This window comes from Myxocyprinus asiaticus, chromosome 31 (assembly GCF_019703515.2).
Source record: "Myxocyprinus asiaticus isolate MX2 ecotype Aquarium Trade chromosome 31, UBuf_Myxa_2, whole genome shotgun sequence".
Taxonomy (NCBI): domain Eukaryota; kingdom Metazoa; phylum Chordata; class Actinopteri; order Cypriniformes; family Catostomidae; genus Myxocyprinus; species Myxocyprinus asiaticus.
Window position 1 is genome coordinate 17541200 of NC_059374.1, and position 17146 is coordinate 17558345.

At 38.6% G+C, this 17146-nt stretch overlaps 1 protein-coding gene across 1 annotated transcript; it reads right to left on the minus strand.

Moving 5' to 3' along the window:
* Positions 1 to 39: 39 nt before the first annotated feature.
* LOC127422450 (F-box only protein 46-like) lies at positions 40 to 15203 on the minus strand. The gene is made up of 2 exons (XM_051665972.1): positions 14817 to 15203; positions 40 to 3065 (listed from the first exon to the last, which is right to left on the minus strand). The coding sequence occupies exon 2, from the start codon at positions 2946 to 2948 to the stop codon at positions 945 to 947; it is 2004 nt and encodes a 667-aa protein (XP_051521932.1). The 5' UTR covers positions 2949 to 3065; positions 14817 to 15203; the 3' UTR covers positions 40 to 944.
* Between the last annotated feature and the right edge of the window lie 1943 nt (positions 15204 to 17146).

The window sequence follows — 17146 nt, forward strand, 5'->3', positions numbered from 1 at the left end:
TGGTGTGAAATTCTCAATACTTAGGGATGACACAGATGCCAGTTTTAAATAACTTTTATTTACTTTTGAGGCAAAGATTCCCATTAGCAGACTGACAGTGAAACCTATAACGGTCTCCCAAACCAGAGGAATCAGCATCAATGTTTTTGTTTGTAAGATTTCACAGACTGGTGGAATGAGCAGAACAAACAGGGTTAAGGCTAGAATCAGGTGTTGAGTTGTCCTGTTCCTTGTTGTTCTTGCAGCCACATGAAGCTAATTACTACTTTGGCAAATGCAGCCTTTGCCAACAAGCACACAAACAGCCTGGCAGGCAAAGAGATAGGTAAGAGAAAAGGTTTGGTCAAGAAAAAAAAGAAAAAAAGGCTGATTTCACAAATCATTTTGAGGGAGAGGAAAAAACGTCAAAACAAACAAAAAGTTATTCATCCCCCCCCACCACACACACACACACACACACACACACACCAAGCAGTCAAACTGTTGATTACAAAGTGACATCAGGTATTTGTAAAGTGACATCATTTTGCGTGCTTTCAACCAAAGGGACAGAAAATTAAACTTGACAAGAAACCCCTGAAATTATATTCTAGCCTGCATAATTATTGTCTAGCCTGCATTTTCTTTGCAATGTTGGGGTCAGCTTCAGAGCTGGTCTTGGAAGATTGCCAAGCCATACAAATTTCTAACCAATTCACAAGTACATGTAAAGATTGGTCCCATGCAGCAGACTACTTCACTTAACCAGCACATATTTTTATATTTGAGAACACTGGTTTGTGCACGATTGGACTGAGAATTAGGTATGGTGCACTGATAAGAACTGATACTGACAATGATAGCAAGGTTAACGAGCCAAGATAGGAGAGGTGAGCTCAACCATAAATAGTACAGTGGCAAGAGTGAGAACAGGGAGAGAAATGAGAATCCCCCGACCCAATCCTTTAACTCCCATCGTCTCTTTTGGCGCGGGCTTGAACCAACTCACATGGCTGTACCCAGTTGTTATCATGTAGCCCAACTCGACAGCCAGGCGTGTCCTTGTCTGTACGCCGGCAACACATCCAATAGGAGCGTCCGTAAGGCAAGTCGTGGTGGTAAGGTTTAGGGTGCCAGCGGCAGAGCGACACATCTCCCCGCTCATATTGCCGCTTGCACTGCTTGCAGGGGTCATCACGGTACAGTGGGTCCTGGTTCCAGCGAGAGTCTGTAGCACATACACCATAGGTCTCAATCAGGGTCTTGAAGTCATGGCAGGTGCACTTGAGGGCTGCTAGCGAACGGGTGGGTAAGTAGCTGAAGATATTAACCATGATGTGGTCTGGAAGCAAAAGCATATATTGCCGTGGTTCCAGAAGTCGCTGGATCTGAAAGCGAATCTCAAGGAAGTCATGGGAGACATGACGGTAGAGGCGGCACAACGGAGGATCAGAACAATCATCCACAGTTGCCAGTGGGGAGTCTGGCCTCTCAACTGTAGCCCCCACAGGCCCGTTGTTGTTTACACAGTCTAAAGACCGCATCCCACTGTTTACCCCTGAGCAACTTTCATCTTCAGTAGCTGGTGACTGTAAAAAGAACAGCTGGCCAGGTGGCGGGTCCTCTGAGGCATCAGTTGAATTGGCCCCATTGGGCATAGCAAAACATACAGTCTCTTCTTGAACATTCTCTGTGCTGTCCCTCCCATAGAAGACACATTGGTCCACTGCACCGGTGACCACAACCTCGACATGGAAGCCGGTCACCCGTTCTCGAGCCACTGCTGCCTTCTCTCCTGAGGCAGGGTCTTGGTTGGGATCTGGCGTAATGGAGGGAGGCCTGTCGGTGATGCCTTCCCCAAGGGGATCAGCCTTTGGTGAGCCAGCCAGGAGAGCCCCTGGATCTCGAGATGAAGGGCTAACCAGCTGGTAGAGGTCACAAGTGATCTTTTCCTTGCCCCTGGCTCCTGTTTTCCCCCCTCCGACCCCACAACTCATAAACATGCATTTGGGGCGGCCAACAGGCTCAGACTGGGCGCGAGGGTCCAGACTTGACACCCGAAAAGCAATCCGTACTTCCCCTCGTCCATGGCTTGGAGCACCACCCACAGACTCCCCAGTGTGAATGTGGTCTCTGCCTAAATTATTAAGCTCAGGCCGCAAAGTTGTACTGTCAAGATTTTGCTGCCGAGACTCAAACTGTGCTACAGCCTCAGCAACCCGTCTGGATTCCTGCTGTTGCTGCTGCTGATTAAAGTCATTTTGAGAAGCTGGTGCAGATGAATTGGGTTCTGAGAGGATTACAACCGGTTTTTCATGGACTGTATAAGGACTTGTCTGTCCTTGAGCCACCATACCTTGAAGGGCCAAAGCTGTACGCTGTTCTACAAGGGCCACCATTTCAGCCACAGAGAGCAGATCTGTTTCACTAACTCCAACACCATCTTCTGCCAGGTTGGGTTCTGTGGGTACATCAACAGCAACATTTTGAGCTCTAGTGGGAGGGTCATACGAGGAACAGCGACGACGGCGCTTGGCCTTGGTACAATCAGTAGCCCAGTTCCCCTTCACTTTCATGGCACTAGGTCTGGGAATTCCAGCCCCATTACACTGGTGAGCTACAAAGAAGGCTATTTTCTCCTTGGTGTTGCCTGGTTTGATGACATACCAGGTATCAAGCAGTACCCTGCCATCCTCCATCTGTGCACTGGGAGATGGGGATGCAGGTAGTGGTGGAGCCAGCAGGGTAGAAGATGAATCTGGTGGGGTGTTTTCAGTTCCAACATCCTCATCTTGCTCGTTACTAACTCCATGGGCCTCTATGGATGTGAGTCCATCATCGTCTACCTTGCAGTGGGAGGTAGTTGTTCCACTGTGAATTGTACCATTACTGTATGGCTTATTCTGGGAGTAGGTGCCAAAGGGGCGTGGGCACCACAGCCGGATGTGGGAAAAGGTGTCGCGGTTCATTGTGAGCCCATGGGGAGCATACCTGCCTCTATGCTGGGCAGCTACTTTGCACTTCACCACTCATTCTCTCTGTTCAGATCTGCAGGTCCCAACCAAACAGATCACTCCATCTGAGGACTAAAAGAAAAAGAGGTAATTCAGAATAAATACAGGGCTCAACGCTAAGGATTTTTTTCTACTGGCCTGGACGGGCCGGGCCAGTGCTTCAGATTTTTACTGGCCCTGCCAAAATTTTCACTGGCCCCAACACAAAAATGATAAATAGCTGTTTTTACCATCATGGCTTTAAAAATGTGTCTGAAGAGAAATATTTTTTACATATATTATGTTTTTAAGGCAATGTCCCACAAAATTGAATCACATTTATAATTTGCAAGATATGATTTATGCCTTATGTAATCCCATATAAGCACTTTACAGATATAAATTCATAAATACATCATATTAACCTCAGCCATACTGCCATTTACACAAATTTTTAAATGTAGAGTTCTGTGGAGGAGATGATGTGTTTTCGGTCACCTGTTTAGTCATGCTATCATGCAACTTTTGGCCATGTGTAGTGTATTCACACACAGGATCAAAGATTTAATCACTGAGTTAAAGATGTGATTATTTTCTGAATGTAATAAACATATGAATCCCTGAGAAGAGACTTGCTACCAAATCAGTTGTGATGTGTAATATACATTCGGGAGATATTAGGCCTAATCTGTGAATTAACACTGTGTACTGTATATAACATGAAATCAGACAATCTAAAGACCAACACAGACTGATGCACAAAGCACAAAAACAAAAATACCTGTACGGTCCAAAAATGAGAAATGCTACTGGTGTTTCATGAGGATGATATGAAGTAGACAGTTTTGAATATTCATCTCCACCCTGCAGCTGAAGTACTGTAGTATTTTAGACAGAAATATATTCAGAATAACTATTATATTACTACTATAGATCTATTAAATTTGCAATAGGCTATATTAGGGGACTGAAGGAATATCATTCATTTGTTCCAACTACAGCAGTTTATAAACCTGATAATAATAGCCTAATAGCCATAGTGATTTTGCTTCTTTTCATATCAAACGCTATTATTATGTCGAATTAATGTTTACATTTTGAAACTAACCAAACTAAATGTATACATACATTTTGGACATTGAGCAGCTTGTGATTTCCAGACACGTGTATAACTGGGGTTTAACAAAGTTTATTATATCTCATTCGGCACTTCATCTCCAAAGGTGAATCAATGAGAGAAATTATTATTTTTTTTCTCTACACAGTGGGAATAAAACTAGCGCTCTGTCCCTTTACGAAAGCACGTGCATGTTAAACAGTCTATGCTGCATGGAGAGAGAGGATGATGATGAGACATATGCACGGAGAGACATGGATTTTCAGTCCTACAGAAAGAAACTGTTGATTTCTTGTGTTGCAATGTGTGGATTACTGCTTTTCACCAACACGTAAAAACGGAAAAATGTGGGGATTTCGCGCACTATGAACATGGAATGTGCGGGGATACTTAAAATGTTGCGCAAGACGTGCAATCCCGCTACGAAATTCATTAAGTGGGGTTTTTTTCCCTTTCTATTTTCTACACATTGGTAATAGCTGCAGCTAAGACACTTGGAAAAGAGCGAGGACAGTACTAGGAGAGTGCACTCGGTGTCTGCACGCGACTATGCCTTGGCGCGTCCGGTATATTATGTGCTTGTGCATCTTTGCAAGCTAAATAGAATCGGCTCGCTCGTCGGTTAGTTCGCTCAGTGTAATTTTTGTGCTCTCTCACTTGTTGTTTTCTTGCACTAATGTTATAAATGCAGCACTGGCCTGATCGGGCAAGTGACAGTTCTAGCAACTGGCCCGAATCTCTCTCTCACTGGCCCTGGGCCATTGGGCAGTCCTTATTGTTGAGCCCTGAAATACTTCATATTATGTTCGGCGCTAAACCCGTTCAGCTCGATATCTATTTGAAAAAGTAATTATATTGAGATACAAGGTTCTGCCGATGAAAAGGTTGTCTCTTTGTAACATATTTGTTTCCTTCATGTAACATCTGTTTCTGTGCCACAGCTTTTTACAACCAGCCTATTGCTTCAGATTAGAATCTCTGAATGAAAATGATAATTCAAAAGTATTAAATCAATCTCTCTCAAGCAGAAGCTAAATGTAAAAAAAAAAAAAAAAATTAAACCAATTTGAGAGGGAAAAACATCAACTGTACATTTCAAATGTTGTTGCAATAGTGGGACTGGGTAAAAATATTGATTTTCTGATGCATCGCGATCTTTGTTTGAATGATCTCGATATCGATTCTTAAATCCCAAGATCGATCTTTCACTATGCACAACTCTCTACAATGCAAGTAAATCACTTACATATGCAAACAAGATTTGCTCTATAGCCCTATTCTGACGGCAATTTTTTCTCAGGGTGACGTCTGTAAACGCACATTTGCATGGTTCCTCTGTGATAAAACTTATGCATTTGGATGACAATGAAATCATGGGGGATGAGCGAGTTTTGTCCATGCAGACCATTCGTAAATCACATGATTCCAGTTGCGCTTGTTATATAGAAAATTCACAAGAATTTTCAAAGCATGTATGAGGAAGCCATGCTGCAAAGCGCTGCAGACATTTACAGTTGCAGACATTTTCACATATGGCACAAGCCAAAATTCTTGTGAAGAGCAATTAAATTAATCAAGAATCTGTAAGGACAAGACCGTCTGACAACACAAGCCAAAAAACAAACAAACAAAAAAAAAACAAATCGGTCAATGTGTGTACACATGCTTTGTTTCTCACCCGCATCACCTCAGTTGCTCTCTCTCTCTCTTTCAACTGCACGAAGGGAGAAAGAGAAGCACCACATATCACTGACAGTAAAGATGGTTAAAATGAAATAAGGCGCTATGGTTAAAATTGTTTTATGTTTTATCTATCACAATGACGGACATCATTTGGAATTATCCGTCAGTGTTTTGTTTTTTTAAAAAGGTAGACAATGACCCAGTCACTTTTCTGGGATTAGTTGGACTGTATAAACGAGTAGTCGTGCAAGCCCTATGTACAGTTGAAGTCAGAAGTTTACATACACTTACATTGAAGTCATTAAAACTAATTTTTTAACCACTCCACAGATTTCGTATTAGCAAACTATCGTTTTGGCAAGTCGTTTAGGACACCTACTTTGTGTAAGACATGAGTAATTTTTCCAACAATTGTTTACAGACAGATTGCTTCACTTTTAATTGACAATATCACAATTCCAGTGGGTCAGAAGTTTACATACACTAAGTTAACTGTGCCTTTAAGCAGCTTGGAAAATTCCAGAAAATGATGTCAAGCCTAATTTAGCTTCTGATAGGCTAATTGGAGTCAATTGATGGTGCCTCTTTGCTTGACATCATGGGAAAATCAAAAGAAATCAGCCAAGACCTCAGAAAAACAATTGTGGACCTTCACAAGTCTGGTTCATCCTTGGGAGTAATTTCCAAATGCCTGAAGGTACCACGTTCATCTGTACAAACAATAGTAAGCAAGTATAAACACCATGGGACCACGCAGCCATCATACTTCTCAGGAAGGAGATGCATTCTGTCTCCTAGAGATGAACATAGTGTGGTGCAAAAAGTGCAAATCAATCCCAGAACAACAACAAAAGGACCATGTGAAGATGTTGGAGGAAACAGGTAGACAAGTATCTATATCCACAGTAAAACGAGTCTTATATCGACACAACCTGAAAGGCTGCTCAGCAAGGAAGAAGCCAGTGCTCCAAAACTGCCATAAAAAAGCCAGACTACAGTTTGCATGTGCACATGGGGACAAAGTTTGGCCATAATGACCATTGTTATGTTTGGAGGAAAAAGGGTGAGGCTTGCAAGCCGAAGAACAACATCCCAAATATGAAGCATGGGGGTGGAGGCATCATGTTGTGGGGGTGCTTTGCTGCAGGAGGGACTGGTGCACTTCACAAAATAGATGGCATCATGAGAAAGGAAAATGATGTGGATATATTAAAGCAACTTCTCAAGACATCAGCCAGGAAGTTAAAGCTCGGTTACAAATGGGTGAGTCTTCCAAATAGACAATGACCCTAAGCATACCTCCAACGTTGTGGCAAAATGGCTTAAGGACCACAAAGTCAAGGTATTGGAGTGGCCATCACAAAGCCTTGACCTCAATCCGATAGAAAATTTGTGGGCAGAACTGAAAAAGCACGTGCGAGCAAGGAGGCCTACAAACCTGACTCAGTTACACCAGTTCTGTCTGGAGGAATGGGCCAAAATTACAGCAACTTATTGTGAGAAGCTTGTGGAAGGCTACCCAAAAAGTTTGACCCAAGTTAAACAATTTAAAGGCAATGCTACCAAATACTAACAAAGTGTATGTAAACTTCTGACCTACTGGGAATGTGATGAAAGAAATAAAAGCTGAAATAAATAATTCTCTCTACTATTATTGTGACATTTCACTTTCTTAAAATAAAGTAGTGATCCTAACTGACCTAAGACAGGGAATGTTTTCTACGATTAAATGTCAGGAATTGTGAAAAACCGAGTTTAAATGTATTTGGCTAAGGTGTATGTAAACTTCTGACTTCAACTGTATAAATGTATATCGTTCAAGTTTCTGTATTAAAATGTTATATAGGCCTATTGCAATTTTATGACATACCTGTTGCTACTATAATAATGGCCCATTTCAAAAGTTTACGTGATCTGGCTCTCGTTTTTCTTTTCCTTCTATTTAAGAGTTCCCACTCACTGTGGTGAAGCAGTGACAATTTTATTATAGCTAATTATTTCAAGCATTTCTGTTACACAATCCTCCATTGTTCACAACTGTACATTACCGCCATAGCTGTTACCGTGCAGCGTAACCATACAGCACTTGGCAGTAGTCAAAAAGGATTTCCAAAATTACTTTTGGATTATAACAAAGATGGAGAAAGTCGCAAAAAGAATGACTTGAGACTTGACTTGGACTCGAAATCATAGAGTCGTGAAAAACAAGTCATGTGACTGTTTTTCCCACCGGTGCGATTACAGAGTTGGCCAACTCTCCCTCTCTCTCCATTTATGCACTGTCATTTTCTGTTAAGCGATATCAAATGGCAAACACATCAAAAGTGGAATGAAAAAGCACTATTTGCAACCCGGATCACTGGAAAAAGCAGCGCGAGCGCAGAGTAGGTGCATTCGCGTGTCTCGCGGACAGGTCTCGAGCTCTTAACCTCAAACTGTAATCATTACAGCGCTCTGAAGACCAGTGAGAAGCACAATAAATGGCCCGACAAAACAGCATTAACGCTGAGAAAACACTGTGACATGCACAGACATAAATTAGCAGCCTTATCACCACCTTTATCATGAATGTACTATAATAACAATACCTGTATTGACTGTAGTATTTTAGACAGAAATATATTCAGAATAACTATTATATTACTACTATAGATCTATTAAATTTGCAATAGGCTATATTAGGGGATTGAAGGAATATTGAGTTTAGGATACTGTTTTTCTTTACAAAAAGGCCAAAGTTTGTTTTATAGAAATAATTTTACCATGGTAGTGATGATCCATGCTTGGTTTTACCTGAGGTTACCATGGTCTTGTTACAATTAAATACCACTGTTTAAACTATAAAAAAAACGATGGTACATTTTCATACGGGCAAATTCAAAACAGAATAAAGGGCTTTAAAGCCTTAAAGAATTATGGACAAAGCTAGTTTTCCTTCTGTGTAAAACCTGTTCTCTTTTAATGCAAAAAAATGTATAGTTTATGGATTGGTTATGATTCAAGTAAAACCGTATGTACTTTATTAGAAAAGTTTAAACAAATAAATAAGACAATCCCTTCGAGTAGTCAGTTTTAATTTGTAATATAATTGAATTAGTCTTATACAGGGTTTATTAAACTAACCAGCAGCAGATAAAGAACTACTGCCAAAAAACAAAAACAAAGACTTAACTTGACTTGGACTCTGCCTCAGGGACTTGTGAACATGTCTGGATTATAAACTCGGAAATGTGGGTTCGGACGGTAATCAAATTACCACACGACCTTGGTGTTTGTCAAAAAACAGTATGTAATTCAGCTGGGAATTTTCTTGTATGAGGTGGGAGTAAAAACACATACATTTCGGATTCGGACGGCAATAAAAACACAGACTACCACCTGTAAATGCTGGAATAACCTTACGTCCCCATGTAAAATAATTGCTGTCCGAATAGGGCTTATGTGACTAAAAATATCTGTGATTAGCCACTGGCTGGTAAACTTTCAGATTTTGCTCACCATTTATTGTGCAGTATTAGTGATGAAGAAGTTCAGCAGCGAGATCGTTCCACTGCGTGTTGAGAGTAAAAATTTGGTTTGACTCGTTCTGTGTCCAAAGACAAGATCCACGCAATCCAGTTGTCATTGAATATTGTCTCTTCTATGAACCTTTCTGTTCTTTACAGTCAGTTATTGATTAAAAACAACAATAAAAAGACACATTTAGCCTATTTACACATAGCACGGCTGCACTAAATAAACGTATCCTCTCTTGTTAATATGTGCCCACTGGCTGATGCTGGTAGTCTTAAAGAGACAGTATCGATTTAGCATGTGCTCTACAAATCAATGTAAATACTTACATTCCTCAAAGTTTCATCACGATACGATCTTATATTGATTCTCTTAGCCAGAGATCCGATGTTTGCCAATACCTAAAAGACTGGCGTGATTCGATTTCAATTCAGTGGCCTGCGATCGATATTATATTTATTATCTCAAATGCAATCAAAATATAATTTGACTATTTTATTAAACTCTCTGCAAAGTGCAAATACAGTATTCACATCGGGATATCCACAACAAAATAAGGTACTTCAGTTGTTGAAAGAAATACAGAAAAATAATACAAAAAATAAAGTCACATACATGCGATCATGAATCGTTTGATGACAGATCATTGCCTTCAATGACAATTTGTCATCTCTACAACAGTCAAGCAAGTTTTACAATCCAATTTAATTACACACCCACAACAGGAGAGTATGTGCTATCTGTGTTTTTTTTCTTGGCTATAACTTCCACAGTTGTATTGAAAAATGATATTACAGTTTACTGCGATAAATGTTAGTAAGGGTGTCTATGTGTAGATCTGAAAAGTCTTGTTATTGCTGCTGGTGCAGGGCAGGTGTTCTCTTTCCCTCGTCAGTGCTGTTCAGAATATTGCGGCTGTTTAGCCATTCGAATTGGTTGAATTGCTCCATAGCTCTTTAAAATAGAAAATGATCATGTAGAATTCAAATGGTCACATGCGCCATGATATCGAGGAAAGCCCGATTTAATCATGCATGTGAACTGCTCTGCGCTATCCTGTAACCGGAGCTCGCAGCCCTGTTGACGGGCGAGCAAGGATAGAGCACAGAGCAACTTCAGGCTTCAATCACATCCGTGTCCCACATGAGAAGCATATTTAGCACTTATAAAGCAAAATGGACATTGTAACCGAAATATACCTATATGAATTGATATCAAATTGAATTCGGAATCTAAAGCTTGTGAATCGAATTCGGATTAGGAAATCTATATCAATATACCCAGCTCCAACTCACAATACACAATGTATTGTACAGAACTGTTTGCTCACTTTAAAGTATTTGCATACATTTTATGTACAGTTCTTACTGCTTGCTACCTTAAGATTCAAGCAATTTTTCATGGATAAATAATAATAAAAAAAAAAAGAGAAACAATGCTACCCTCTACTGCTGCACTTTAGCACAAGGCCAGGAAGATCAATGATAAGGCTGAGCTGACAGGCTACAATCAATTACATTAAAGAAATGACTGAAATGTCAATGGATTTTAATAGTCCACTAAATTTACTTATTATTCCAGCTAATAGGAACAGATGTGAGCATGTAACCAACAGATACTGGCATAGCTGTAATCATCTCCACAAGTGTTACCTTGAGATAGGCTAAAAGCCTTTGTTGAATGTTGTTATATAAAACACCACATCTGGCAAATCCCACTGCATGCCAACACGTGTGTTATGTACAGTTGACTTCATTTAACATCTGGAGTAGGGCTAAAACGATTAGTCGACGTTTTCGACAACGTTGACAAAAAAAAAAAATAAAAAAATAAACTGTCGACAAAATATCTGTTGTCAAACAGTCGTTTGATCTAATTTAACGTAACGAGATCATATGAAACTCTAATAATGACGCGCGATAGCAGCACTGCAGCTCGCGCCTGATTGAGGAGAGGAAGAAAACAGTTCACAGTCCAGATGCACTCCAAACTTTCCAAATAGCTTCAGGTGAGGTAGATCGCAAAGTTTGAGGGAATTATCCACCTTTTTCACAGGCAGCGAAATTACCCATTATGCTTAGCGCGTTCTTCCAATGCGGATGCAACAGACTTCTGCTTCGCAACTTATTCCCATTACCAAGCACTATAATATCACTAACAACAGTCAAAAACGGAAGAACAGTCTGTGTTTACTTAACGTAAATCACTTTCTCACTAATGTCTGCGTATGGACATTAGGTTTCGACGGCAATCCCGAATAGTTGAGAACACAATCACACACACATTTGCATGGTAAAGTTACTGGACTCTAGCGCTATCTGCATGCGCCCTGTATGTGTGTGTGTGAAAGAGAGAGAGAGAGAGACACACAGACATACAGCACGCAGAGAGAGAGAGAGAGAATCCACGAATATGGTGAGCTAGATTTCATTGCGTTTCTTGTTGTGCACTTCGATATGAAAACAGCCAAATCCCGGACATTTAGGTAATCTACAAATATTACCGGATGCTTTATTAAGGTTCGAAAAAGAGGACATGTCCGTGAAAAGAGGGTGTATGGGCATCATAGTTTCCGTTTAAAAATCTTCTGATTGATGGCATTATTTCTGCATTAACAAGTGCCGCCTTCTCCTGCACTCTGCCGACAACAACTCTGTCTCTCCCTTATTCACATATACTCACAGCGCGACATGAGATATGAACCTCGTAAAGATGATTGATAAAAAAATCAATCTTTTTTTTTTATCTTTGTTATCTTCCAAAATGATGGACATCATTTGGAATTATCTGTCAATGTTTTAAAAAATAAGTGATGGAGAATTAGTTTAATACGACCTCTGCTTAAACATCTGGTTTGACTCGGAATGTTTGAGCATTGGCAGGTTTTGTGGGGGCTTATTGTTGTGACATTCATTTTCCAGTAGTTTTTAAGCCACCTGTAGTTGTTATAACACCCTATAACAGCTCATAATTATCCAGACCCTTAGCTGCTCGCCATCACCAGTAACATTAGTCTAGCTGAAAACAACATCTAAGCGGAAGTGTGAAGCATCCGAGAGGAAATCTCTCGCCGTAATGGTGCTGTCCATGGAGAAGTCAGGAAAAATTTTTGGATAATGCAAAAATACTAAATAAGTAAATACAGAAGCGCTTTTGTTGTGAAATAAGTGGAGCTGGAGCTGCACTCCGCTGAAGCAAAACTTACGTGTCAATTGTCTTTAAAGGAAACACCCCGGCGTTACATCTTTAACGCAGTTATATTTAATGCGTTATAGCTTTATTAAAGTTCAAATAATACTGAAGCAGATCATGTAAATAACTACAAATTTCTGTGTGGTCAGCACCTCTTATATGAGTTGCGCGAATATCCCGATCAAAGGGGGAGAGATTGAAACTGCACCCGGCTGATGCACACTCTGTCATCCCTCGAGCGCGCATGCTTAATGCAGCTAGATTATAACGTGATGGCTCGCAACTTACTGAATCATAATATATGTCACTGTGCATTTCCTATCGTGAAGAAAATTGGCAATACGCAGCTTTATTAATAAAAGAGAGTTTGTTTTTTGAGAGTTTAAGGTGGATTGAAGTGAACAGAAAGGTGAGAGAGGGTAGTCTTCACCCCATTACACACTGAAACAAAATACGTTTTGGATTTGTTTTTGTTTTGGCTTGTTTTCCCAATATAAATATCTAAAACTCCTTTAAAACAAGTATGTTTTCTTTAGCAGCTATACTGCAGAAAAAAACATTTTTATCTGAGAATGCTGTATATTTGTATAATATTAAAAATACAAATATTTTAAAATATCTAATAATCCTTTAAAAAGATGCATTCACACGAGAAGCAGCATATAAGATATTTAGACTTGCTTTTAGAGAATAGATCTTAAATATAAGTATATTTTGTCTTTACTGCACTCGCAGAAGTATAACAACAAAGTGAAAAAAATACACTTATATGCAAAATACACTTATATTTAAGAGACATTCTCTAAAAGCAAGTCTAAATATCTTATTTGCTGCTTCTCAATAAATGTATCTTGTTTTAAGAATTTCTAGACAATTTTAAATGGAAAACAAGACAAAAACACTTGATGACAATAGGATTTTTTTGCAGTGAATTTCTTTCCTGAATTAAACTTAATAAAAAGTATTTTTTCCCCTTTAATTCAGTGAATGTCATTTAGAGGTATTTTTAAAAGATGATTTTGTCCTCTTTATTGTTAGCAAGCACGTTTAATACAACCTTTTAAGTCGGGGCACAAGCTGAATAATCGGTTAAGAGCTAATGATTAATCGTCGCAATAATCGCCGAACAGTCGAATAATCGTTAGATTAATCGATTATCAAAATAATCGTTAGTTGCAGCCCTAATCTGAAGCAAAGGAGTTTTTAAGCCTTTACCATAATCAAAACAACATCTGCACACTGATCTTTCCTTCCAACTGATAATAAAAGGTAAACACTTCATACTAGCTCTTTACACCAAGTGTTTCAATGTTTTGAAAGCGATTGCTAAACCCAGAATATAAAATTGGGCACTGCTTTTTGAAACGCTTTCAAGTTTCTATGTTAAGCATTTTAAACGCTTTTTTTGCCTATTAGGAATGCATAGAGAAAACAGTAACCAATTTGATAAAACAAGGGAAATCCAAATAAAACAGTAATAACATTACACTTCCGGAATAACACAATCGAGAACGTAGGCAGTTTCCAATAAACTTAAGATAATCGATGACACATTAAACTAGTTAATTTTAAACTAAAATCCACCGATGAGCATGGATGATTTTATTATCGTGATAACAGGCAAAACATGCATTTAGCACACAAAGATTTAATGACTGGACTGCACCTAAAGCTAATCAGAACAAACAATGTTAGAGGACTTGCTAAACAAGTTGACGAGATGATTCACTCATGAGTGCATATAACAGAGCATACTTGTTTTCGAAATGGCAATTATAAATGACTAAACAGATGAGTTCTTCTTTTTCGATTACTGTTAATATGACAATACATTATTCGGTCTACTCTAGAAAAAAAAAACTATGACGTGTTTTACGTGTTGAGGATTTCAATACAAACTTCATCTTAAAACACCAAAGAGTCCAAATGAGGATCAAGCGTTTGGGTTTGTTTGACTTGATGCAGTTAAGCTGTCCGAACTGATTAGCAGCAAGCTAGCTATTGCAAACTACTAGTCGAAATGAGCTAACTTTTCTACTTCAATTTCAATTAACAATCCGACATGATCAGTAGTGAAATAACATATACTGGTAGATTTTGCACTAAAGTGACAGTATTGGACGCTAATGTTCTTAGCAAATGTTTAGCTGTCTACATGAAGTGTAAATCTAAGCTTGCTGCTTTCATAGCTTATTTTAATATCACACACTACAAGATGCCAGCAGCTCCACTGTATTCACTGTTTTGAAACCTTACAACTGGATGTCATCATCAACAATAAATAATTAGCCAAGCTACATCACAAGCGGGTCTGCTACAATTACGCTGTCATTTCTTACCTTCTTTTGGGTTTCGTTCCGTCAGCTTTATTTTTTATAACCAATATGTGGCTATATGATTGAACTTAAACAAGCAGTCCTCCAGATGTCTTTGTTTGTCTTTAAAAACAGAAATGAAAGCTGAGGTCGCACAGGTAGGCTGCTAGCATTTGTCAGCTAACTCGAGATTGGAGCAAAAATCCCAATATTCGTCTTGCTTTATCCACACCGAAATGTATCTATTGTGAACATAGTGATGTGTTGATAAATCCTGTGCTAAAATTGTCGCATCTATTCTTTAACCAGAGTGTTAATGCTATTTCAGCACAACAAAATTAGTTAGTAGGTCCTCGAAAAAACAATTGAGGAAGGCCATTTTGTTGACAAGCAGCTGCAGAACGCTTGTAGCCAATGGGGAGCGAGAGTTGATGGTATGCCCATATATGGATGTCCAGACTCCGCCCTCTGTCTCTACACACAACGGGGAACATTCTACATCGTCATCATAATCAGCAGCGGCATCTTTCACTTTCACTACATTGCGCATAAAAGTCAATTCTGACATGAATCATGGTGGGATTCTGCTGATGCAGGTTGTTTTTAAGATGCAGAAATTGCTCCTATTTACTCTTATGCACAGAATACCCTGTTAGGACTGTGATTTTCTAATGTTGCGCAGACTTGTAAAGAGATTTAAAGATAAACAAAAATTAGCAAGGATTTTCTGTTATATATTGATGAAAACATTTTGTGCCATTCATAAAGTGAGATTTTTTGGGGAGGAAATTAATAAATGAATGAAACAGAGATATCAAAATGCATATAATATTGAAAAGAAATATGGAAATAGTAAAATGTTATTTTAAAACCTCTGAAAGGAATATTCCGGGTTCAGTTAAGCTCAATCAACAGCATTTGTGGCATAATGTTGATTACCACAAAAAATAATTTTGAAGAAAAAATCGAGGTTACATTAAGACACAATGGAAGTGAGTGGGGCCAATCTGTAAATGATAAAATACTCACTGTTTCAAAAGTATAACCACAAGATGTAAACAATATGCATAATAACATGATTTTAATGAGATAAAATCGCTTACTAACCTTTTCTGTGTAAAGTTATAGCCAATTTGACACGATCTCAGTGAACCCTAAAACCCTAAAATGACTGAAATAAATGACGATTTAACCAACTTTACTGCTCAAATAATTCTTCAATTTTAACAGAAGAATTAATGTAAGTAATTTTATAAAAATTATAAGCTTCACATTTCTGCCTTTAGACCCTCCAAAAATTGTTCCCTTTCACTTCTATTGTGAGTGCCTCTTTGTAACCTCGATTTTTATTTTTTATTTTTATTTTTTTAAGAAAAGGAGGGATGTCATATTTATAATTTGTGGTAATCAACATTATGCCACAAATGCTGTCGATTAAGTTTAACTTGTATTGAACCCAGAATATAAACTGGTAACCATATTCTATGTCAATCGTTTAATATTTTAATAATATAAATATCATTAAATCATAGTCAAATTATTTTTCAAATGGCTAGATACTTTTAGAAGTTCTTAAATTTTTTTTTTATATCATTTCTGACTTTACTATAATCATCACTGTAATTGACAGTGGAGCCACAAGATGGCACTGTGACCAACTGTTTTAATAATATAAATATTAAATCATAGTCAAATTATTTTTCTAATAGCTAGATACTTTTAGAAGTTCTTATTTTTTTTATTTATTTATTTTTTTTCATAATTTCTGACTTTACTATAATCATCACTGTAATTGACAGTGGAGCCACCAGATGACGCTGTGGCCAAATGTGTCACATAAGTGAATGAAAATTCTGCACATGTGCCCTAATGATTATCAGAAATTGCTGTGTGTAATTGCATTTTTCTCTCATGTACTTTCTAATCATTTCATTTCAAATTACACAATTAAATGATCATCACCCACTGGCAGCTTAAGCTGTTCAATGAAGACACAACTAGCACACAAAAAGAAGCATTCATGTTTTGTTTTCATGTGCACTTGTATGGAATCTTATGTATGTCTAAGTGGTACGCTAAGGCATTGATTGTTACTGACAGCCTCACACAGTCACCCCTATTTGCAGGTCAGGACTATTTAGTCTTCTCCCTCTTCTCACCACCACTCATCAGGGGACACTACTTGGCCTGTCCCAACTTGCTGTCTTTGTACCTGCCTACTGCCTAAAAGTGTTTTTTGTAGTTGTTCAAAAAAGTTGTCACTGTTAAATTTGACAGCCACAGGAACAAACAATGCTGCTCTTTTGCTCAGTTTTTGTCTCAAAATTATCTTTGGAGGGCGGGGTTATTGAATT